At 35.1% G+C, this 25,256-nt stretch overlaps 1 protein-coding gene across 3 annotated transcripts in view; it reads right to left on the bottom strand.

The window, feature by feature from the left end:
* SLC2A9 (solute carrier family 2 member 9) overlaps positions 1-25,256 on the bottom strand; it is a 127,918-nt gene that overhangs the window by 49,513 nt on the left and 53,149 nt on the right. For all 3 annotated transcript variants that reach the window (XR_014317385.1, XM_082759073.1, XM_082759072.1), the window contains 3 exons: positions 16,604-16,736; positions 8,211-8,398; positions 2,409-2,519 (listed from right to left, as the gene is read on the bottom strand). Coding sequence is in view for 2 of the 3 variants with exons in the window: in XM_082759073.1 (XP_082615199.1) it covers positions 2,409-2,519; positions 8,211-8,398; positions 16,604-16,736 (432 nt within the window). In the remaining variant the exon portion in view is untranslated. The remainder of the gene's footprint in view (positions 1-2,408; positions 2,520-8,210; positions 8,399-16,603; positions 16,737-25,256) is intronic.

Below are 25,256 nucleotides of genomic sequence, written 5' to 3'. Positions count from 1 at the left end.
GGCAAATTGTTATTTCTGTCCATTAGGAATAGGACAACAAAGTTAAACTAACCTCAGTTACTGACAAATACAAAAAGAGGCACAGTAACCACTCTTACCAAAGTTTAGCTAAGTTTGTAGAATTTAAAAAACAGACTTCTAATAAGCAAGTATTTACCAGGGAATGTTTTAGTTGTATTGTATCCTGCTTCAAAGCATGATGTCAAGCTAGATGTCTTCCCTCTGTGACATGTGTCCCAGTTGGAAGTCTATTCAATATTTCACTCCATCTATTTCTTTAGCATTTACTCAGGGCTCATCAATGGATGAACCCCAATTATTCCACTAAAGTTTAGAGTTTTTACACATGACCATCTAACGTACCAAAAAAAATAATTAAATATTACCATTACTGATAGAAGGAGTATTTACTGAAACCCTGGCAAGCACAATAAAAATATACAAGTAATATTAACGTCTCCTCACTTTCTTCTACTTCTTTCATTTTTCCCTCTGAGCAATGTCGATCAGACATACACATCTGACTCTATATTTAACACTGTTATATATATATATATAAATATATATATATATTTATATATATATATAACATATATATATATATAAATATATATATATATTTAAACAGCAAAAATTGCAGCTGAGAAATTGGAAGTGGAAAGAAATTTCCCATCCTTAGTTCTAGGCATGGAAGAAGTTTAGAGGAACTTATAGAAATATGAAGCTGTAAAACTTTCAGTTGAAAAAATGAATTCATAATATTGTTCCTTTAACCAGCAGCAATGAAACATCTATGAAGATTACTGAAATAAAATTAAGGCTTTTCTCTTGAACTGAAAGAGCAAATTTGAAGGGGTGGGGTATTAGTACATCAGCATTTCCAGTGGCACAGAAAGCAGGCTGAACAGAAAAAAATAAATATTCTCATGCATAAAAAGGTTACCACACATACCAAGGAACCACACAACCATATAGCCACCTCATTATGTATGAACAGAGTGCTCTGAATAAGCTCCACGAAGTGATAGCACAGAAGGAACTGAAGACAACAGACCCTATTTATATATCATGGAATTATCATGGCTTTAATATCATGGAATCACGTCTGTGTAATTTTCATCTGTTTCCACAAAAGAGGTGTATTCTTCACTTAAATTGCTGTAAGAAGTGTTTCTGGATTATGCAAAGAAGACATTGTAAGAGGTAGGGCTTTCCATATTTAACTATTTCCCCAAATTAAAAAGAAAATAAAAAAGTAAAAAGTAGATGGTTTATCCAAAAACAGATTGCTGGAAATTTACAAAGATCAGAATAAAAAGATATTTGTGACCTTTTAGGTTTCTTATGTCCCAGACTATAAGAAAATGAATTTGATAGTTGGACTTAGTTTAACATTTTACAGGTCATAAGCAGCTGCTCTACCACTGAAAAGTATTTTTGCTGAAGCCATTCTTCTGACATTTAAAAATGCTTGTTTGCTGTGTCCAGTATTTTGCAAATACACTTGGTGTAGAATATATGAAGATACGAAAAAAGTTCTAGCAAGGAATTAAAAAAGTATTTGCTTATTTGAAACTTTCTATTACAAAGACCTGTTCATTGTTTCTTATATATTGCAGTGCAAAGAGAAATGAATTTTCTTTAGCAATCAGTGGTGTAGTCACCAACTAAAACTTCCAGTTTTAAATTGTTTGTTTAACCTATACTTTATCCTAATCAACTTCTACATGAGAAAGAAAAAAAAAAAAAAAAAAGAATGTGAATGAATACTTTTTTGTACCTTTTGTAACATCCTCTTCTATGTTCAGCACATAGTAAATGTACATTACCTACAGAGTTCATGTATTATGAAAGGATGCCTGCTTGCCCTCAGTGAATGAGACAGCAGAATGTAACACAAGGGACAATTTTGTTGTAGTGTGATGGCTTTTCCAATGAGCCAGGTGACAAACATTTACTCCCATGTTTTAAATGGCTGAAGAATTTCCCACACTGTTCATAAATTGTTATAGAATAAGCATCATTAGAACATGTTGAACAGACATCTGTTTTTGCAGTCCACACTCAATGCCCCCTCTTGTACTATGCCCAAACCTTCACCAGCAACACTGCCTCCTTCCCAGAAAGTACATGGGAAGACTCTAAGATAAACTGCTACAATAGCCACTCTAGCAGGTAATTTATGAGTTATCACCTATGGTTCTTTGGGCCTTGCTTTTACAGCCTTCCTCCTCTTTACTCTTACAAAGCACAACTGGGTTTAGGGTTAACCCAAGAAATAATATATATTTTCAGTTACTACACTAAAACTTCAAAATACCACTTTGTTTATTTTCAACCTGTATAAGGAAATAAAATCAGTCATTTAAATATTAAGCACATTAATTGACTTCTATAACTGCACTTACAGAAAAAACAGCAGCCAAAGTCTCAACAGCACCAGTGCTTAGAGTAACATATGGAATTGTTTCAGGATTGATCCCAGCTTCACTGAAGATGTTGTTTGTGTAGTACCAGATCTATATCAGAGAGAAGAGAAAGAGATATTAATCACTGTGGCTTGAACTACAAGCTATTAGCATTCAGTTCAAGCATCTCTTCTGCCGGAGACCAGACTTGTTAAAATACAGAGCACTACTGAATGATTGAGGGCTGGCCAGGATGACAAATGAAAGGAAAGTGCAAATTTCAGGTGGATTAGTCACAACACTGTTACACTTCTGCTTGGAGACTCAGACAGAATTACAAGTAGATTTAACTCAATTTGCCTTAATTCACTTCAGGAGTAAATCAAAGAAACTCAGTTTAACTCACTTTGAACAATAGGATACAAAAAGGTTTCATGTGGCTGAGCCACACCACCTAAAAAATAAATTTGGGTGGCATTACAGAACTCTTTATTGGCATGCAACAATGGAGGCCAGAACAGAAAACAAAACAAAACAAAACAAAAAAAAAAAAGAAAAAAGAGAGAGAGAGAGAGAGAGAGAGTGAGGGGCACCACATAAACCTGCTTTCTGGACAGAAGGTGTGAAATTTATCTTTAATTTCACTGCAACATGGACATCTGCAGTTAAGTAATCACCATAATCTTTCTTTATTATCAACAGAGAGGAAAGATACCTTTAGACTGAGAGTCATTTGGTGAACAGTAAACAACAGCTTTTAGGATGAAATGAACCACAGGCTAGAAGGACTCGTCATTAATAGACAGAAACACAAGCATGCCAACTTAAAGGAGGACTTTCATGTTTGGTCAATAAAACCATATCCAGTGACAATATCCAGAGAGAATATATATCTAGTGGTAATACTTCAAAATAAAAAGTCTGGTAAGTATCACAGACCCATTCACATCAAAAAATGTTCAAACCATATAATATTTATGCTGGGTTTGATGTTACAACAAAGAACTAGCCAAAAAATGTGGCTGCCAAATCCATGCAAGCAAGGAGAGACTGACTTGGAGAGAGAAAAGATAACAGATTCACTGGAGGGGATGAAGAACAATTGAAGCAATTGATTGTCAGGAAAAAAAAAAAAAAAAACCTGAAATTGTAACACATAGCTGATTATCTGTGATAACAAAATTGAAAGCCAGAGCTAATGTGTGGCAGATATAGTAATGACACTAAGCATAAAAACAGCAGTGATATTTTTTCCATATGCTGTCCACGTGACAAGACTTAACAGGGCAAGCACTGCTAAAGAAAAGGCTTTTCTGATGAATGAAAGTGTTTTTATCACAAGAGGAAAACCCTGCTGTCTGCCAGCATATTATGCACATGCTACATCTGTTCATCAAAGTGCGAACTTGGTAGCTTTGTTAAAAAATCAGTAATTCTAAATTCCCAACTAATCCTACAGCGAAGCTGTTTTTCCTGGGCCAAAGGAAAAAATCCATTTTATCTTACATTAAACAAAAGCAAAATAAAATACCAAGGACTGAAAACTCACTTATACCACCTTTCAGATAAAGGGAAGCTGACTTAAGAATGTTATGCCCACTGCTGCTACATCAGCTGGCACCAAAACAGATGCTTCACCAGTGATAGCAGCAAGTTTTGCTATATGAAGTAGTCTGCCTTCCATGTCACCTGTGCTGGTGTTAATTGCACATTTCTTTGGCTTGCTGAAACAGAGTGCAGACTGAAACAAAACAAAGTATCAGCTCCAATTCCCTCTGAAGTGTTTGTGACCTCTAACAAAAAATTTGGGACCCCTTACTCTGACATCCTTTTCACCTCTCCTCATCTGCCTATCCAGTGATTACAAGGAAAACAAGGTAGCACAAAAATGACATTTTTTCCACATACTACAAGAGTACAAGTTAGCAATATTGTTAAATTAAAAATAAAAAAAAATAATAGAAATTATGTAAGACATTTGGTTCTCGTTATCAGTTTTGCATAGTAGGTAGAACTTCTAGAAAATGGCAATATTGCAGGTATACAGATCTTGAAAAAGAACAAGGAAAAAAAAAAAGATGATAAAGAGTTACTTAATCACGCAACTACAGAATTAATTTGCCAAAAGATAACAACTAGAACTCAAAAAGTTTCACAAGTGGCTTTATAGAGGAAAATGACTGATCATTGATCTTAAGAGTAGTAGTAAAACAGGTAGATTAAAAAAACTGTCACAGTGAAGACAGGATGAGGTTCTGAGTTGCATTTATTAGCATCTGTAACAGCACAAAAACAAATCAGAGTAAAATTTAACAAGATGTATGTGTTTAAAAACAATAAAAGTGAATGTTTTTCAGCCTGTGTATCATTAAACAGGGAAATACATTGCTCTAGGACATTACTGAGACAAATTTACTAGACTAACGATGACTACTTTACTTTCACTTAGTTGTTTTTTAACATGGCTTTTGTTAATGAATTGTTTGGGCTAAATATTTTGGAATGAAAGAGCTGTTGAAAATGGGGCAGAAGGTACCAAACCCCAGAAACGACTGCTGTCTAGTCCAAATCAATACAGGAACATCTGACTTCTTATGATGGGTTTCTGTTGCTTCACAGGCTGAAGCAACACTTCACCATAGCAGCCAGCTAAATGCCATGAGGAAACAGCTACATCTCTGCAGTCTGAATTCTATGAGTTTGGAGACATTTCAGCATTCCTGTAGCTGTATGAAAGTTGTCTTTGCTTACCATAAGCTTTTACTCCTATAACCTCTTAGCTTAAAGTGGCATGTGTTATACCACCATCAGTGGTGGTCCCAAACTTCTTCACACCAGAGACCTCTCTAGCACTCACTCCATTTTCCAGTCTTTATTTCTCATCCAGCTCCCTACATACATTCCTTCCTGAGGACTTCAGCTCTTCCCTTCAAAAAGGGAAAAGAAAGCACTGAAAAAAAGATGGGCAACAAAACATGCATATGATGTTGCATGCTGTATGCATACTGCATACTGATCCCATTCTACAACTACTTGATGCCAGGTCTTCTCTAAAGCAAGCTTGAATAACACACTATGGTGTTTTTTTTTTGCATACAAAAATACACATTTCTTAATGAACCCCCATCCCCAGCATGATTTCTTGCCACTGGAAATACAGAACCTTGGCTAAAGAAGCTACGTACCACAAATAAACTTTATCAGATGAAAATAGACTGATACGGATTCATTTACTTTTTTCAATTTAGGTCAGACTGTCTGGTATTCCATTATAATTGAATAGATTAATATGATCAGGGCTTCACCTTTATTTCTGTTCCATGTAGAAACTGATGAATGTACTCTTTTTAAACAAAACAATTTTTTTCATTACAAACTAAAACCTTAAAATGAAAGCAAGTGTTCTCAGATATCAGCAGGATGATTACAGAAGTCTGCCATTTGGTAATTTCCCTTGAGAGTGACCTGAGACTCTCCCCTGAAAGAGGTCCAACTTTCCCATATGCCCTACCCAGATGGCAGTTGTTGAAAAGACCAGACTGACTAACCGGGCACTATAGACAAAGAGAAGGATGAGAGCTATGATTTAAGAGATGCTTCTACAGCCAGTTAAACCTTGCTGACAGTGACTCACACCCAGCAGAAGACTTAGACACAGCCAGACAAACTGAGAACTGGGTTCAGCAGTTAACTGTCACATCTGTACCTGTCCTTTAATTTCTGAGCCTGAGGTGACTTATCAAGGTCAGCCTCAACAGCCAAGCAGAAGAGTCAAGGAACTGAAACCTGAACTTGAACTCTTAACTGAGTAGCACAACTACTTCTCTTTGATTGCATTATTTGCTTTTTTTTTTTTCCTCTGGATAAACAAGTTAAACAATCCATTTCAGAATGTGAATTTTGTGTGGATATATATATTTTTTAAGTTTAGTGGCATTATACAGTTGGACAAACAAAGTAAAAATAATAACAATAAAAAGATAAGGCTTGAAATAACCAACTTGACATCCAGGTTTCCTGACAGTTTTTCTGAGGGTTGATCTCAGAAAACAACCCCCTAATGATGCTTTAAAACAACTTCCGCATTCATTTCGGTCTGTACATGTCTTACCCCCTCACATACACACTCACTCAATCTATGAGAGTGTGGTGTGTGGTTCTGCTCTGCCAAAGAATACCAGACAATTTCTGTCATTTATTAAATATTATCAAAGCCACAAAACTCCTCTCTCCCCTTAAGATTTAGCTGTTGCCTTTTTTATTTTTTTTTTTCCTTTAGGAAATGTGCTTCATTGTTTGAACAGTTTGTTTCTTACTGTAAGTGTCATTTCATTTCACTTATACACTGATAAACCTTAGAAAGAGTAGATGACAGATAATTACAGTTCTCTTCTCCAAAAGTATCCACAATGAGCAATAAAATAGCTTGTCATTAGCACTGAAATTCATGGTTAAAAAAAATCTATATACATGTTTTTACAGTTCATCTCACAGAGTGGAAAATCTTCTTCCTCCTAGTACTTTTTAAAATATCTTTTTGATACTGGAGTTCTAATCATTCTAGTCCTTCTAATGGTCTTGAAGAAAATATTTTGTATTAAGAGTTTTAAAGCTATACAGACACCTGAGATAATTCTGAACTAGTTAGCTTAGAGATCAGAGGCATTTACACTTATTATCAATGATTATCCCTGTGGGGAAAAATATACATATATATATATATATATATATATATATACAAATATGCTAGCTGAATATATGCTAGCTGAAGCATGCTGTAATGCACAAAACCACAGTGCGAAGTTACATTTACAGAGCTCCTTTCAGCAGTGATAATATTGCCTAATATTGCCCAATAAGCAATTAATACCCTTCAACTATGATGAAAAACCTTTTCACTTTGAGATGCTTCATGAGAACATTCACATCATAAAATGTAAAGTATTTAACTCTGATGTCACAAGCTGCAGCAAGGAAAATTCTGCCTCGATATAAAGAAAACACTTTTCACAATGGAAGTGGTGAAAACACCTAGAACAGGTTGTCCAGGGAGGTTGTACTCTCCATCTTTGGAGATCCATAAAACCTCAACTGTACAAAGCCCTCGGTAGCCCGAGCTACATCTGCAGTTAGTCCTGCTTTGGTTGGGGGGTTGGACCAGATGGGCACCAAAGGTCCCATCCAATCTAAACTAGCCCATGGCCCTGTCCTAGAGGATGCTATAGGCTCAAACATCTGAAAATAAGACATTGATATCCATTAGCCTCAGCCACATTAACAGTCAGTTGGATTTATCTCTATTGACTATTATATGTCTGTTCTCTTTTTTTCCTTTCTAAGAAAGGAGATTGTAATGCAGCTTATTCAACGACAAAATCAACCAGCCAGTGCAACTTCTTGAAACTGTTAACGGACATTTTTTCTGAGTTTGTAAGTTCAGAACTGAATTATTCCAAGTAGAAATATCTACCAAAAGGACAAACTTTCCCTACCATGAACAAAAAAATATCGGAAACAGAAGCTGCAGCTGCATACCTTTTTTTTTTTTTTCTAATCCACACTATCTTTTTCATCAACTTTGATGCAACAATGCCTTTTTTTTCTTAATTAAAGAAACAAACAAACTCGATACTTCATTCTGCAGGCCTTCCCACATGCTGCTGTAACAAAACCATACTAATAAGGAATGACCAAAAATGGAAAGATATAGAGGTTGCTTTATGGTATAGTATAATCATTGTATTAAAAAGAAAGAAAGAAACACCCCAGAAGATGCCATGTGGCCTGAAGAAGGACACTTACAGCATTTAGCCCACAGAGCTGGTAGCAGCCCATGGTGACAACCACAGTAATGACCTGCCATCGCACAGAACGGGTTTTCAGGAGCTGTAGTACCGACACCAATTTGGTGTTTCTTTGGACTCGACTCTCTGCCAAAACTTCTTCTACTTCATGAGACACGTCATCTTTCCCAAGAAAGGTCTGAAATGCTACAAACAGAGAATGTACTTTAGGCCAGACATTCAGTGCTTATAACAGAATAGTTTCAAAAAAACTGAAGTGCATGAGACAAACAGGAGACATACATGGGATCCAACTTAATTATTCTTCTGCCAAAAATATGACTCCATTTTGGGTATGATTTGGTTCATCTGAAGCTGCAAGAATATACATTTTTTTGGCACCCTACTAGACCTCTCCTTATATTATTTTTTATATATATATATACACACACATATATATATATTACAGTGTAAGGTCCAGCACAGAGTCAAAGCCTTGTGTAAACAGGAAAAAAAAAAGCATTTAATAGCAAAACAATTCTTAACATTATTTGACATGGCTACTTTTGCAAACCAAACTATAGAGCAGATTTTATTGCTGAAGATAGACTGGATAGAGTAGTAATAATATGTAAGAATCTGGCATGTCTGTTAAAACAAAAAATAACAAACAGAAAAAAAAAAAAAAAGTAGGCATTTGAAAAGAATAGCTACAAACCTTCATATTATCTCATTTTTAAAAGTACATAGACAAGAATTAACTTCTTCAATGTATTTAGTATTAGAAAGATTTATCCAAAGCAGCTCAAGACTTTCTATTTGACAACAATAGAGACATGGGAGTGAATTTACCTGGTAAACATAACCAAACAACCCTGTCTTTCCATCTCACACCTTCTCCAAAAGGTGCTGCAAGTGAATACCTCCTAATGGAGGTGGTGTTTCTCCATCAATCCTGTTTTACTGACAAAGTATAAATCAATGATATTTTCATCACAGTTTTATGAACGTACCTCAGGGGCTGGCTTTTTAAGTGATATTTAAAATGCTCATCATCTTAAACTGACTGCAGAGAAACAATTACATTAAATAAACACTTGCAACAAGCCTTTGTGACCCAGTAGGACGCTAAGTCAAAAAACAATCCTTTACACAGCAGGTCACTTAGAGATGTTTCTTCTAAAGGAAATAATGAGCTATTTTTATTAAGTGAATAAATTGACTTATTTATCATAACACCCAAATCCATTTCTGTCTTATCCACTGCTTTGCACATAAATAAATAATCTTCATATTTTTCATTAAGTTTCCGTTCTTTTGGATCACAAAAAGGATGTGGATAGTCAAGGAAGCCAAATACACTTACTAGTCAAGACTAAAACACCTGGATTCAGGCTTTGAAGGTTTTTTGGTTTTGTTTTTTTTTGCCCAGCATGGCAAAAGGCCAAGCAGTGTTGTTTTGATGTTGTGAAGTATAGGCCACATAACGAGCTGATGCTCAACCCAGAGCAGCTTGCTCCATCCCTTTGGTGAATGCACCATGCTGAACACTGCCTGGCTCCCACTTGGGCTGTAAGGGGAACTCAAACTCTGGGCCAAGACTTTCATATGTGGTTAACTTTTCTACTGCATTTTAATAGGCATTATGTGACTCTGGTTAACAAGAGGCATCGTTTTTTAAGGGACGAATATTCACCACCTCCAGGTGCTGAGTCATTTCATAACATTCATTTATTCTGATATTCGTTTCTCTCCTGGGAAAGTAGAGGTCAGAATTTTTAAAATCCCTGAGACAGCATGAGAGCCATCTTTTCACCTAGGCCTTATAATCAGAAATGAGATAACAAATTCAGGCCTCAAAACCAAGAATTTAAGCTGCTGAGTTTTGTACTTGTGTCACTGCCCACTTATTAAATGACATTTCAAAGCACTTGTTAAAATGAGTGTTATGTATTTAAAGGCTATGACAGGAAATGTAAAATTAGAACAATGTATGCCTCCAGTATGTTACAGTTAATGTTTTATGTTTAAATTACACATTTTTCAGTATTATTAGAGCACTAATAAATAAAAAAATAATCAGATAAAGATGAAAATAACAAGGCATATACCACAGTTATCTTCTTTGAAATTATTCTCATAGATTTTTAAGCATCTGTTTTATCGGTGTAAATTAGGTCAGTGCACAATTTTCTTTATTTTTCCTGTCCTTAGAATCCTCTGCATTCCTGTAGGGCACACAAGTCAAAAATGTAGGTGCAGTCAAGTAAAAAGGAAGCAATCTGTCTTTTCTGCACAAGGGAGCCTGCTGTATTTCTAGAGGGACCAGGAAGTTAAAAAACAAACAAACAAAAACAATTACGAAAAATTACCGAGTGAAAGGCAAGAAATATATAGACACCTGCTTTTTTTCCTCTCTTCCGGTGTTAAGACCTGCTTTCTTTTCCTACTTCATGGTGTTAGCACCAGAAATGTAAATGCCAACTGGAAACTTTGACAGATACTTAAAATTAACAAGTCAAGAAATGCTAAGAAAATGTTATGCTACTCATGCATAGTTTTCAGTAGACAACACTAAAACTTGGAAACCTGTTTTCCAGCTAAGCACTACATTCAAGTTTATTTCATTAATGCTTTTTCATTATAGTAAGAATCACACTTTTATACATAATTAATATGGAAATGAATTCTGCACTAGCAGGGAGATGGGAAAACTCAAAGGTCTTTTAATTTGTGAAGTTCAATTCTATTTATTTCACATTTTAAACCAATGCATTATTGGCACTGAGAATCACAGTTGCTGTTACTATCCCCACTGCAGTAACTCATTTCCCTCCATTATTGTCTGCTTCCTTCTTTAAGGATGTCTTGTTATCATGTCTGTATCCTCCTCATGCATACAACCATCTAAGGAGTTATAGTTCTAACAACTTTAACAAGTTTTCCAGATTTCTTTTTAATTCTCTCGGACCAGAAGGTCCTAGATACTCAGCTGTCAAAGGCTGGTACACTGTCTTTATAAATAGAAAAAGAAGTGGATGGTTCCAGTCAAGGAGAAAGGAGATAGGAAAGCTTTCCATTTACATCCCTAGTTTTTATTCATCTCAGCTAAGATGAAACATTTGGAGGTGGTTCAAAAGTCTGGACAAAATAAATCTGTACCATCTTTAAAACCAACCAGGCCTTTAAATTAACTGAAGCTGGGTATTGAAGAACTCTGCCACACATGGAATTACTAATTTATTTTTTTTTTCCTACTGTAGTACTTCCATGAGTGTGCAAAGGAAGCAGTTGTTAGAATTAGTATGCAGACTTTAAGAAGACATTTAAAAGAATCAAAATTCTATTTTGTGGTTTACAGAATAGAGCCAACCTCATGTATAATAAAGCAGAAGCAAAGATAAGTGGTCACAGGTACTAGGTAGGGTAATAACTCATGCTGTTAAAAAAAAAAAGTTTTTTTTAAAAAAAAAAACAAAACATAAATATTGTATGAATATTATTGTCATCTGTTTCCCATGCATGTTCACTTCACTGACTATGAAGTACCTTAAAACCCAGTGTCTTTAAAATTCTTCTCTGAGTGGTGGAGGACATACAGGGAGTCTCACTGTCTGCCTCAGCATTTGCAGAAAGATAACTTCAGTACTTCTGAATCAGATAAGTAGCAATTTGCTGGTAGTAACTTTACATCATAAAAATATTTGGCAAAATGAAAAAGGACTGTTTTCACATACCACTGATTTTATTACAGTACTGTATAGCCAGAAGAATAATTTGGATGTACCTTGCTAGAAGAGATTTAAACAGCTATTTAAATGTAGCAAAATATTAACTAACTACTAACTAACTACTACTAACATGTAACATAGACAAGTTTAAGAATAAATCTCTATTTTGCTATTCCAATTAAGTAAATATAACTGTAAGCAAAAGGTTTTAGGCTTTTCCCATGTGCCACTTCATTCTTGTAAGTAAAAAAAGTCAGAGATCTGTATGTTAGCATCTTGTTTGGGATTACATCTTTACCTGTTCTTACACCTGGTTGCACAGACTATCATAGGCCTATTCAGGTCCACTTGAAACTAGCCAAGGTATACAGATAAAACCAAATAACAATATGCTACCCACAAATAACACAGGAACTGGTAAACTGGGTTGTACCATAGGTCCAGTAAACCAAGAAATGTTTATGAAAGACAGGAGATTTAGGAACAGCTTACAAACAAGGCAGACACACTGTGATCACTCCAGCTTTTGGCAGTCACCAACCATCTGACATGGAGCCAGCAAGTTTAGAAGTCATGATTGTCTCTTTCTTTCCAATAAGCATAGCTTATAATGCTTAGAGTCATATAAAAAGCACACATAAACAGAAATGAATCATACATGAACTTTCTGTCAGTATTAACAACTTCACTTAAAGCACTGCATTTACAACAACATTTTCCTGTAGTAACTTTGGTTTCAGTATGGCTCCTATACATGTGGGCCCTGTGAAGGTCTTTGTAAAAAAATTAACTATTTTCTTTTATAAATCAGAAACAGCTTTGTTCTTCTGTTGCATCAAAAGATATCAACGCTAATACGTCTCTATGAATATTTAAATCACACTTTGTGTTATACCTGGTGCAATGTTTTTTTCATAACTATGGGAGTTTAAATGTATGGCTGAACATACCAAATGAACAGATTTTGTACGTCATCAACAGATGTTGCTGTGATAGTATATCCAAGTTATTTGACTGTTAAGATATAACATTGTTATGGTGCTCTGGCAAGCTAGGATGCCAACTGATTTCTGTTATTGGTTTACATGACACGTTACTCTAGCTGTATTGAAAATACAGATTTCCTCTTTGCAGTAGTAGTCTTCAAAGGAAATACATCAGGTGTCCAAATGAAGCTACCTATAAACAATGCTGTTAGTCAGAAAGCTGTTCCCTTTTATTGCAATACTACTAGTGGTTTTATTTGTATTGCATCTTACCTGGTAGCCACAGACACAGACCAGGTATCCATTTGGCGTGCAACAAATAATCAACTAATATCAAATTCCTGTCTCGCTCTCCTAGAGTTTGGATGGTAAACTGCCTGATGTAATCACAGCCACGGATTTCTTTTTCTTCCTGTTTCTGTCCTGTTGCCTTTTATTCCTACTGCTCCCTAGCAATCTAATAACAATTTCCTTCCAGATTTGTCTTCCTCATTTGAGTATCTGTTTCTCCTCCACTGCCTGGTGAGCATTATGAAGAAGGACCACATAAGTTAAACGTCAGGCATTTTTTTCTCCCTTCTTTTCTTCTCAAGAGAGGGGAGCTGGGAGGGTAGATGGAATGGCTCTTCCCTCTCTCCATTACCAGACTTATTGAACAAAGAAGGTGTATAAATTTTGCTGTGGGTCTATTCAGTCATTCTGTCTCACATAGATAAATCAGTTCTCCCACGTTCAGCAGTCAATCACAAACATGGGATATAGTTCAGTTCGTGTTGGTCTCAGGAAGCCATCATAGGATGGTGACTCCAGAAAGACAAGCAGTGCTTGGCTGTTAGCAGTGCTTTCAGCAGCAAACAACTGCAAGTCAGCCAGTGTCCATATGGCTAATCAGTCAGGCAAGACTTCAGTTCAGCTACCCACATAGTTTACATGGTTAGAAAGGAGAAAGTAGGGAACTGGGTACCTAGCTGGTATTGCTCAGGAGATATCACTCATCTGGAGACTCCTTACTCCTGAGCTTGTGGAATAGCTTGTCTCATGGTGGTGTGGTCTATGTTCACACACAGCACCAGCCTGTTCTAAACCCATCTCCTCTTTTTCATCACTTTGGTCCTTCTCCCTATTTCAGGCTCTTATTTGCCACTTAAAAGCACTGTGCTCTTTTACATTGCTGCCAAAATAGAGAATGAGGTCACTTGTGTTTTGGTAGCTATAGTCTGGTTATCTCCTGAGGGCAGAAAAAAAGGAAGGGACAAAAACAGGCGCAGAACTCAGTGGAAACTCAATGACCTATATTATCCCATTGGATTTTTATTACTCTAAAATAATTAGGAAGATTAATGTTGTCATCTCTATTTTAGAAGCATTTACTTTTTTTTTTTTTTTTAACTTTTAATAGAGTATTTTATAAAAAGACTAATATAGTCATCTGCCTTAAATACGGTAGACCTTTTACAAATAATAGTTTTATATTTATCCAACAAGATATAATCCAGAGTGCAATGTATGATATTTGCATGAGTAGCCTTGATCCATTGTGGAAAATAAAAAGGATTTAGTCAGAAGAAAGACCTGCACATTTCTCATATTAATATGCAGATCTAACCTAAGAGGCAAATAATTCAAGAGCATTACTGTAGTCATCATTATAATGGACAATACTGCATGGTCATTAATGGTTTACAAGCAGTAGGTTTTTTAATAATCCACAAACTCCTCTGGTCTCCTTAATACTCAGGCTTTTCCTCCCCCATTTCCAGAGATAATGCTAACATGCAGATGATTTTTCTTGACTGTCTATTCACAGTTATTCATCACAAAGTCCCCCCGTCCTGCCCCCCCCTTGCTTTCATTATTCTACTGCATTACTCCAGATACTCAGCTCAGGCTCAGTTTATGCCTAATCTGAAGTTCTCTGCATGTACTGGGGTGGGGAAACGATTTCATTTCAACAACCAATCACTGGCAATAAGGTATGGGTAACAGCTGTCCTGATGTTTTCTACTCCAAGAATCTATTTCCATTGCTTCTAGAGTAGTTTTTAAATCATTCTCAGAATGTGTATGCTGAAAACATAGCAGACTGCAGTTGGCCCATTACAAGTGACAGTAAGTGGTGTGAATTTCCAAGCAGGTGGAGTTATTTTCATGACATTTTTTTACACTTTTTAATCTCTACCTACAAGAGGCCCAGATTCACCTTCAGTGGTGAGGTTTCCAAGCACTGCGACAGTACTCTGAATAGATCCCTAAAGCAAGTCTGACATTATGCAATATCTTCACATATGCAGGCTTATTGCCAGACATAGCTTAAGAAATACATCTACAGTTTTATCAGGTAGAACTGAGCCAGTTTAAATCTGGCGCCCAAAGGCATTTCTTCTAAGCCCAGGCGAAGCTACTCAACAGTCTGCCCCAAGCTCTCTGCCATGGTTTCCCTGCAGGATGGTCTGCCATGGCTGGCAAGCAAACCCTTTCCTTCATGGCCCCTGGAAAACTTCTTTTCTGCCTCATCAAAACTCTGTTGTCCCTGCAAATCCTTGTTGTTTTTGCTTTTTTTTTTTTTTTTTTAAACAAAACAAACAAACAAAAAAAAAACATGGAGTGATATCTTTAAATGTCTGAGGCTCTATTACAAAGTTCTTCAACACCAAACTGAGACAACATGGGAGACTTTCATTAGTGTGTCATTTTCATTTCAGAGTGCTGGTCAAAACAAAATGGTCGTTTTTTCATTTTACAGTAGAAGAAAGAGGACAGAGTGAGTTACATAAATGTAATAATCTTGTAGCATGAAATTAAAGTTTCAGAGGCTAATTCACACTTTGCAAGTAATTTCCTAAACAGATAGTTAGGGAATGAAAATGCTAAAGGTTATATTTAAGTTTTCAGGAATAATTTTTAATACACAGTAATGTTCCACAAATATTTTGGTATTACAAACAGCTTCCCTTCTTCTTTGTTTACTCCTCTTTTAAAAGTATTGCTATAAAAAGTAAAAACAGACTTACAACATTCTCTCAACAATAGCATCATGATACATTGGAAGCTATAACTGACCATAGTAATTTTACTGGGGCAGAGTATACAACAGCTGTGATCACAAAAGTAATTTTTTATTTTGTTTTATGCATTGCTAAGTAAGAGCAAAATATTCTGGTCTGTGTCTGTGAAACTGAAGTAAGCAATATAGGAGTACTGCATATTTTCAGTTAAATAGGTGTATGAGGTCTTTATTAGATCTACAACGGTTATGGAGTTGCAGAACACATGGTTAACACAGTGACTATGGAACAAAACCCAGAAAGAGAATCAGTGTTTTTGTTAGCCGAACAGCAAAGACTCTATATAAATAGACACTCATGAAGACCAGAATCACCTCTACCCTCCCTAGTGAACACTGCATGTAGTGGCTGATACACAGCAGCAGGATGAGTTGGGTAAGTTTGTATCATCATGCATAATACTACAGTCAGGTTGCCGGAGAAATTCGTTAAAAAAAAAAAAAAAAAAAAAAAAAGCAAACAGTTATTTTTACAGACATATAAAGACAAATAGAGAAAGCAAGGGAAAAATAATTGTCAAGAGAATATTTGTTAAAATATTCTGCTTACACTGTGATATTGAAATTTCTTTCCAGCCTGCATCCCTACAATAAAAGTGCTTTCTTACAAGAAACCAAGTATTAATTCATACCTTTTTCTGCCTTGCTGGTATTATGTTTTTCAAGTAGGAGGTAACGAGGACTTTCAGGAAGAAAAGGCAGAATCACAACTTGTACCAATGAAGGAACAATGATCACTCCAAATAAGTAAGGCCACCGAGATTCCTGTAAACAGGAACAAAGATGGTAGTCATTAATATTCTCCTGTATTGACACTAGGAACACAAATAGCTACAATGGAAATGCCGTAACTTTTCATCATTTGACATAGCGTGCCAATGAGCAGAGTAATGTCTTCTTCCTGAGATCAGTAAGCAGTCTGAACACTTTTCCCTCAGATCCCCTTACTCAAGGGCCGAGGAAGTCAGAATTTAATTCCTCAACTTATAGAAACAGAAAAAGAGAAAGGGGACCTGGAAAACATACTTTTCCTTTCCTTCAGCATCAAAAACCATACACACAAAAATCTTGATATATACTCAAATATATATTCTACAAGTCATCCTCATTCACAATAATATCCCGAATTTTCTTAAATGAATGGTACAGAAGTATCTTCATATAGTTACAAATAGCTGTCTCTTACTCTAATCTGTTTGTTAAAAAAAATAAAAAGGAAAAAAATTAAAAAGAAAAAAAGGGGCATTATTCTATTTGAAATCAAATGAAATAAAGTTGTTAGCAACCTCAAATGTACTAATTATTTAAAACTAGCTTTAGAGGGCCATCTGTGGAAAACCATTTCAGTAAAAGGCTGGGAAATGCTTTAAAGAGAGCATATCTAGCTCTCTGGGTTTACTCCAAAAAGAAAATACTAACAAGTAGCTGGAAAAGAAAGGTGCCTGTAGTATTATTTTCTCAACAATATGGTCCTTTATCTGTCCATGTTCTTAAGATACCTTCTGTTTCAATTGTCTAATGCCAAGACTCATTTTCTATAGTAGTTTTCTCATTAAAGGTCATCATTCATTTATTTAATTCAATTTTTTTCTAATTTGAGACTTGGTTTTTAATTGAAAAGCCTGGTGAGACTTCAGTGGGCCCACTGCTCAGCCATAATGTCTAGCACATTTTCAAAAACTTGGCTAGATCAAAAGCAGCTTGCAGTGCATCCTGTCTGATTGAACTTTGAAAGGCACTAGAGCTTTGGATCCAGTTTCTCCCTCAGAATGAATCTATCCATCCAGAGCCCACATTCCCCTATAGAGAACTCAATAAATTTTATTTCAACATAATTTTCCACAGTCATATCAAAGTTCAAAAGGCCCCTAAACTGTTGACAGCTTTTGTTTTATGTTCTCTCACTTCAGTGATCCAACTGCACTGCATGCTAGAGGATGTAAACTGTGCTCAGATTCTGAACTGGGACATGAGCTCATTTAATAACTCCCAGGCAGAGTAAGAGGGGAGTTTTTTGTGTTTTTGTTGTTGTTGTTGTTGTTGTTGTTGTTTTTAAGAAAAACAAAACAAAACAAAAAAAAATCCAGAGATAGCAAAACAGTTTGAGAATGGGATTTTTCAAAAAATTCAAATCTCAATGTTATCAGTCTTCCTCAGAGCCTCTGTTACCATGAGGACTTCAAGAACCTCTTCCTTAACTTCCTTCATTTTTTTTTATTTTTTTTTTATTCAGGTAATTGAAGAAATTTACCTAGTATAGGAGCATTAAGACTGGTTAATAGTCTGTTTATGAATGAACAATCACCAGTCTTATTTTAAAAAATTGAAATATAAACTTAGGTTAAGACTTTAAGAATAACTAATAAATTGCATATACAAAACAGGAACCTGATTGTAAAGAAACTTAAGAAAACAGGCAGTCTGATCAGTTGTATTCTGTATCTGCCTGGAAGCATTTATTTTATACAAAACAATGGATTTTCTTTTATAACTTTATGTAATCTCTCATGATTACTTCCTATAATAGAAATACTCTTTCTACATATCATACAAAAAGTTTACAAGGCGTAATAAAGTTTAGAAGGCTTTTACAGTACTTCTAGAAAAAAAAAAATACAGGAAATATGATGTGCTGATTGAGTAGTTTTTGTCCACAATGCCAAGGATTCTTTAAGTTAAAACAAACAAACAAACAAACAAACCCTCTACTGTATATTGCTATGATTAAAATTCTGTCATCCTTTTGGGACTTAATTTGGATTTATCTTTCAAACTTTTTACAGTCTCACATAGTGCATGCTTTTTCAGTTCAGTTTTCTCTCAAGTAACACTTCGGAAAATGTTATTTTGAAAAAGTTATGAATGAAACTAAACTTCTGAACTTATCATTCACAATAACTAAGAACTTGACAGAATAATAAGGCATTTATTTTCACTACATAAAACACTGAGCTTCCTTTATTTCCTCTATGAAAGATTTTATATTTACTTTTTATTATGCTAACTCATAAAAAAAATTAAGGTAAAGCAATCAGAAATATACTTCTACACTTCTAAACATTCTACAAGGAAATTCGAGCATTTCTGAACTTGTAATTGAATCAAATTCATACATTTGTGATAAAACTGCTGTTTTGCCCTTTAGATAAGGGGCAAACATTTCATTTTGATAGGAAGGTTAAGAAATTTATTTCATTTTTAACGGTGTGCATATTACAGAAACAACAACAACAAACATTGGTAAATCACTGAGTTTAGTGGAAATGTTTCCATCCATTTGGAATGGGTTCTACTTGCTTTTCTCTTAATTAACATTATCCATATTCAGATTCTTCATCCCTATACAGAAAAGAAATATCAGGACTAAACTGAGTTTAAAAAGATACATAAAAGAGCTACACTTGTTGGTCTGAAAGTATAAAGTACACATTGCTGAAGATCAAGCAGAATTAGACCCTATAAAAAGAATTAAAGGAAGCAGAGAAAAGTAGGGTACCCTAACCTTTTTAAGGATTAATAGAATCTGAACAAACAGGGACAATGTTCAGAAAAAGTAATAAGGTGAAAAGACATTTTAGGCGTCACTTAGAAAACACTGTAACATTTTGCCTCAGCTGTCAGTAAGGACAATAACACAGAAATTACTGAGAGAAATGAAAACAACACATTTTATCTCAGGAAAAACTGAGAAAAGCAATAAATATTTTAATTACAGAGGACTTGACTCATCACCTGCTTAGAACTTGTACAAATAACTTGTCAAGATTGTAAGATTTTAAACTGTCACATTGTGAATATTTGCTTAGGCTGGAGCACAAAAAACCGAGCTTTGATCTATTTACAAAAGACAGCTAAATAATAGAGCAAGTTTGACATCCACAGACTCATTCACAGTTTGATATAATAAAGTGCAAAGCTGTAGAAACACATGGTGGGAAAAAAAATAGATAAAAACATGACACAGGTTTATCAATTAGACAAGATTAACTTTTATCAGAATACAGTAAAGCAAATGTTATTGTCAGAAAATTACTAATTAAAAAGTAGAAAATTAAACATATTGTAACAATTAAAACGTGGAAAATAAACTGGCATGGGGAAAATAACGATGGTTACTGCTGACAGATGGACTAGTGAACTATATGGACTTCAATGACCTATTTAAGCTCTGGCTACATTTAAATTTTTTGTTGATTAGGAAGATTTTATTGATAAAATTTGAAGACACTTTCCACACAGGAAAGGCTAAGAATATACATATACATATAAAATTAAAAAAGATGTTGTCAGGGTCATAAAACAGAGGTGAGAAGAAGTGCTGTACTGGCCCACACATGGATACTCATTTTTAGAAAAAAATGATTAGGCCAAATAAGTCTACTAGACAAGATGTGTAATAAGAGCAAAAAGACTGAGTTAGGAAACACATGACTGCCACAGACTCTACTCTTTGTGTATATATACATATGTATATGTATATATATATACACACACATATATATATGTGTGTGTATTATGTGTGTATATATATACACATAATTTCTTGAAAGCATACCTTTAAAAGAATAACAGCCATGCCACCTCATGGAAATATCAGGGGCTCATTTAGCTTACTGCTTGAAACTTTTGGATTAAATTAAAACAATATGTTTAATATAGAAGCATAAATAGTCACTACCCCTTTTTCTCATTCAATGCACAGCATGAAATATGATTTGTCCATGAGAAGGTATTCAATGTCCATTTACCAGTCACTATTCACAACTCCTCTGAATATTTATTCTAGAATTAACTCCTTTGGGAGTGGGGAATGGGTTATGACGGGTTTACAAAAACAGTTAACACTAGCAGCAATAATGATTTTTTGCATAATTCTTTTCTTATGAAAAATGACACATTTTCCCCATTTTGTATGTGGAGAACAGCACCTAATACAAGATGGATTTATCTGCTTTTTCATATTCCTAAAAGAATTGGGAACATGTTCACAACTTTATTTTGGCATAATATAATCACACACATACACACACACATACAAAGAATTACATCTACTGTAATTTCTAGATGCCCTGAAGCATCTTGCCTCACCTCCTTCTGTAGCCCTAGAATAATGCAGGTCTCTTGGGTTTTGTGTGTTACATCTGCCAGTCCCATGCGGACTTCTAAGGTGTGCTAGGGCATCAAAATAATACCGTATAGCGATGTGTTCAAGTAATTGAATCTTATCCTCTTTAATAGAGACTCAGTATGAAAACTTCATATTATACCACAAATATTCTGTTTGTCACACAGAAAAATCACATCCCTGCTCCAAACGGGCTGAGTAGACTTACTTGCATGTGCAAAACTGAAAATCTTGCACAAGTCTTGCATTTCTTTGTTCATCCATTACTGTTCCACAGAACATACTCCTGATGGTAAAGGACAACCTTACTGGCTTGGGGCCAAGGACTGAAAAAGCATCAAGGTGGAACTAATTTCTTAGCATTAAAATTGTCTTTTCTGCAAGTCAAGGGTATGATGAACATGAGGCAGTTAAGACCAGCTACTTGTGTAATGTGCAAGACAACTAACTGCCTTCCTCTTATTTTCCTGGTGCCATTCCAAGTCTTGTCTCTACAGCCTCCTCTGCCTGCAGAGGTAGCTAACTTCATCAATCAACACTTGCATCCCTGCTGCATACAACTTGTAACCCCCATTTGTCATAATAAGTTTTAATGACAGAGTTATGAATTGCTTACTTTCTTGTTTAAAACATAGGTAACCCAAATAGTACACATCTTTCCCCTCAATTCTGCACCCATGTGGATGTTTATTTCTATGTCACTACTATAGATATAGCTTGACAACACTACTACTCAAGTCTCAGCATCTTTCCAGGTATTATACACTATATAAAGTTACCAGACTTATGGCTGTACAATCCTAATCTAAAATTCAAAGCAGTCAGTGGGAGGTTTTTGTTACAGATTGAATCACCTTTGGATCAGGACTTAGAACAGTCTTGAAAATGGTTGGTGTCCAAATTCTGTGACCTCATGTTCATTAAATTGCTTGTTAGATCATGTTGTCCATATTGAGACAGAAAATTAAGAGTTACCATAATGCCTATTTGTTCAACTTTTTAATGGAGTCAACAATTGCTAATTTTATTTATTTATTTATTTATTTTTTACCTAACACTTAAATGGCATAATTGCTGCCTACTTTGTTTATTCATTTCTGAAAAATAGCAATAGGAAATAGCAAGCTTTCAGATGGGATTATTTTCAGCAGTGAGCATAACTTGAGTATATTTAGAAATAAACATAAAAAGTATATTGCAGCTACACAGAATTTCTGACAGACTTCATTGCAGAAAAGCATGTGGGATCAGGTTAACTTCCATAATACAGTATAATAATAATACATAATAATACAGTATAAAATAGTAAATTAAAGTAATTGAAGAGGATAACATCCAGTTGTTTGAGCATAGTGTATGTATCGTTTTGATGCTGTAGTATACCTTATATATCTGCATAGGACTGGCAGATGTGACACACAAAACTCAAGAGACCTGTATCATTCTGGGGCTGCAGCAGGAGGTGAGGCAGGATGCTTCAGGACATCTAGAAATTACAGTGTATGTCATTTTTTGTGTGCATGTGTGGTTGTATTTTGCCAAACTAAAGTTATAAATGTTAGAATAAGGTATATAAAAGTTAAGAAAAATATATAAATAATTTAAAACAAACAGGCAGCAATTGCTGTTTTAAGATCAACTGAAATAGCTGAACATTTTATCTTGACACATTTTTAAAAGCAATAATCTTGTTTAGATTAAAAAAAAAATCATTTTAATTTGACATTTATTTTAAATAATAATAAAAAAAACCTCAAAGGTGCAATACCAATCCAGTATATATCTCCTGATTTTATTTGTTGTCAATGGTTCCAAAAGCAAACTAAGAAATGCAAGTCTACAAAATACTACTCAACTCTAATGACTGCATGCTACCCTATGATGCTTGACCAATTTAACCACAGTATTAATATCCAATTTGTAAAGGACAAATTTACATATTAGGACATGAATTTGCAGTAATGGGTGATTTTATAAAGGACAATGGGAATTATAACTGAAATTTTAATCATCCAGAACCTTCAAAAAGGTTTAAGTGGTCATTATCTTCCCAGACTGTGAAGCACACTGGGAAGGAAGCCACAGGTCAAGTCATTTCAGATTTATTCCTTAATAACAGATTTGTAAATATTATCAGATACCAGATATTATCAGATATTCAGACACTAAGGAGACATCATCTAAATATTTGTCTATACCTACTCATAAACTAATGAAGTGGAGTCCAACTACTACCAGATAAGATGAGGTTCGTAAACACGCTTTTTAGTAAGTCAACCACAATAGGTGGAAAAAGGTTTTTGTTTGTTTAGTGTTTTTTGTTTGTTTGTTTGTTTTTGTTTGATAGTTTTTTGGTTCTAAATCTGACAAAAGCAAAAAGTCAAACCTTAAATATAAGTGGAAAACAATTACTCTGTGTTTAGTTCAACGTGCTAACTATTATTTTGGTGGATCAAGAGAAAGCTGTCTGACAAACTATGAATAACTACCCTCAACTTTCATGGTATTTTGAAATCTTTCTTTACTTCAAACCTGTTGAAGGCCTTCTTTCCAATAAGGCTTATCCACTGTTTTTTCATCTGATCTAGTTAAATAAAGTACACCTACATATAAACCTCATCATCTCAAGTGTTAGGTGGGCACTGTTTCAACTGTCTATGAGAAAATCCTCAAAGATGAGAAACTATCATCCAAATGTTAGATGCGCTGGCATTGTCTGCTGTTCAGCAATAAGTCTAAAAATAAATAAATACATATATTATTTTTTTTCTTCTATAACCACACTCAGACAAATCCTCTCCTACAGGACGTTCCCCTACCCAATGCAAAATTGGAACATTTGGATATTACACAATGCCAATCAGCCACGTGTTATTCCTAAAACTGCAGGAATTTAAGCCTCACAGCACAACTTTAATGGAATGAAACTCATTTGCATTTACAAAGACTCACAGCTGTTTTCCCATGCATTACTTAATGAGTTCTGTACAGAAAAAGAACAAATAAATACCTTTGTGTCTGTCTGGGGGAACCAATAAAATGTTGATTTATGATCCCTAGTAAATACATAACCTCAGCTGGTCCACAGTAGATATAAGCAAAATACCTCACTTAATGTCTCCATTATAAATATACCAACAATACCCACCACATCCTACCAACAGGGCTGGTGTAACAGAACAGACCTTCTCATCCCATGGTTATTATTGATCTAGTATTGAAAATTGTCCTGTGAATATGCAATAGCCCAAAGGGCCCTGGCAGCATATCTGTATCCTTGTCAGTGTGACCAAGGCCATGCTTTTCTATCCTGGTGACTACACAGCAAATTCCCTTCAACTTTTGGGTAAGGTGACCTCCAAGCCCTTGTTCAGCAACTCATAGCTTGCAGTTAAGAGCAAATATTTTGATACAGGACATGGAAATTGCTTCAGCAATAGGTAACTCTGTGTCTTATGTGTTACTCTGAAAAGATGAAAGAAATTTCCCATTTCTTAAAAGAAGGGACTAAGAGAATACTTTAAAAAGGATTGTCATCTTAAAAATCTCTATCTCAAGTAATTCTTAATTGACATGTCTGGTACCAGTTTACAGAAGTGCAGGCTCAGAAAAGCACCTGCTGAAATCTGTGATTATCTAAATAAGCACTGAAAGTTCTTTTTGTTTGTTTGTTTTTTTCCTTAAGATTGTATTTAGAAATTTGTATCTTTGTACAGCTGCTTTTGTGAGCTACAATTAGGAGATACCATCCCCTTATGGATTTGAGCAGCCATTTACAAGTACCAATATGTCTGCTGTATCCTTAAGATACATTTTAAAACATTCTTCTGGGGAATGCTCTAGTCTTTAGGTCAGAGTTTTGCATTTTACTAGAAGAATATGAAGAGGCTTTGCTTGTCTGCTTCTAAGAAACTTTGTGCAAGCTCAGCTGTTCAGAGGAATGATAAGGACCAGGGTAGACTGGACTGACCTTTTGTAAGTCTGTCTCAATGGCATTGCATTTACACAGGAATTTGAAAACTCCTCCTCAATATTTAATGAAGCTTACTCCAAACTTAGGCAACTCCTAAACAAAAAAAAAAAAAAAAAAATTGGGGGACCAGCACTGATGAACCTAGTTCCTAGTTTATTTTTCCCATAGAATCACAGAATGGTTTGGG

Source organism: Aythya marila (genome assembly GCF_965140915.1).
Source record: "Aythya marila genome assembly, chromosome: 4".
Lineage (NCBI taxonomy): Eukaryota > Metazoa > Chordata > Aves > Anseriformes > Anatidae > Aythya > Aythya marila.
This window is presented reverse-complemented; position numbering and strand designations above follow the sequence as displayed.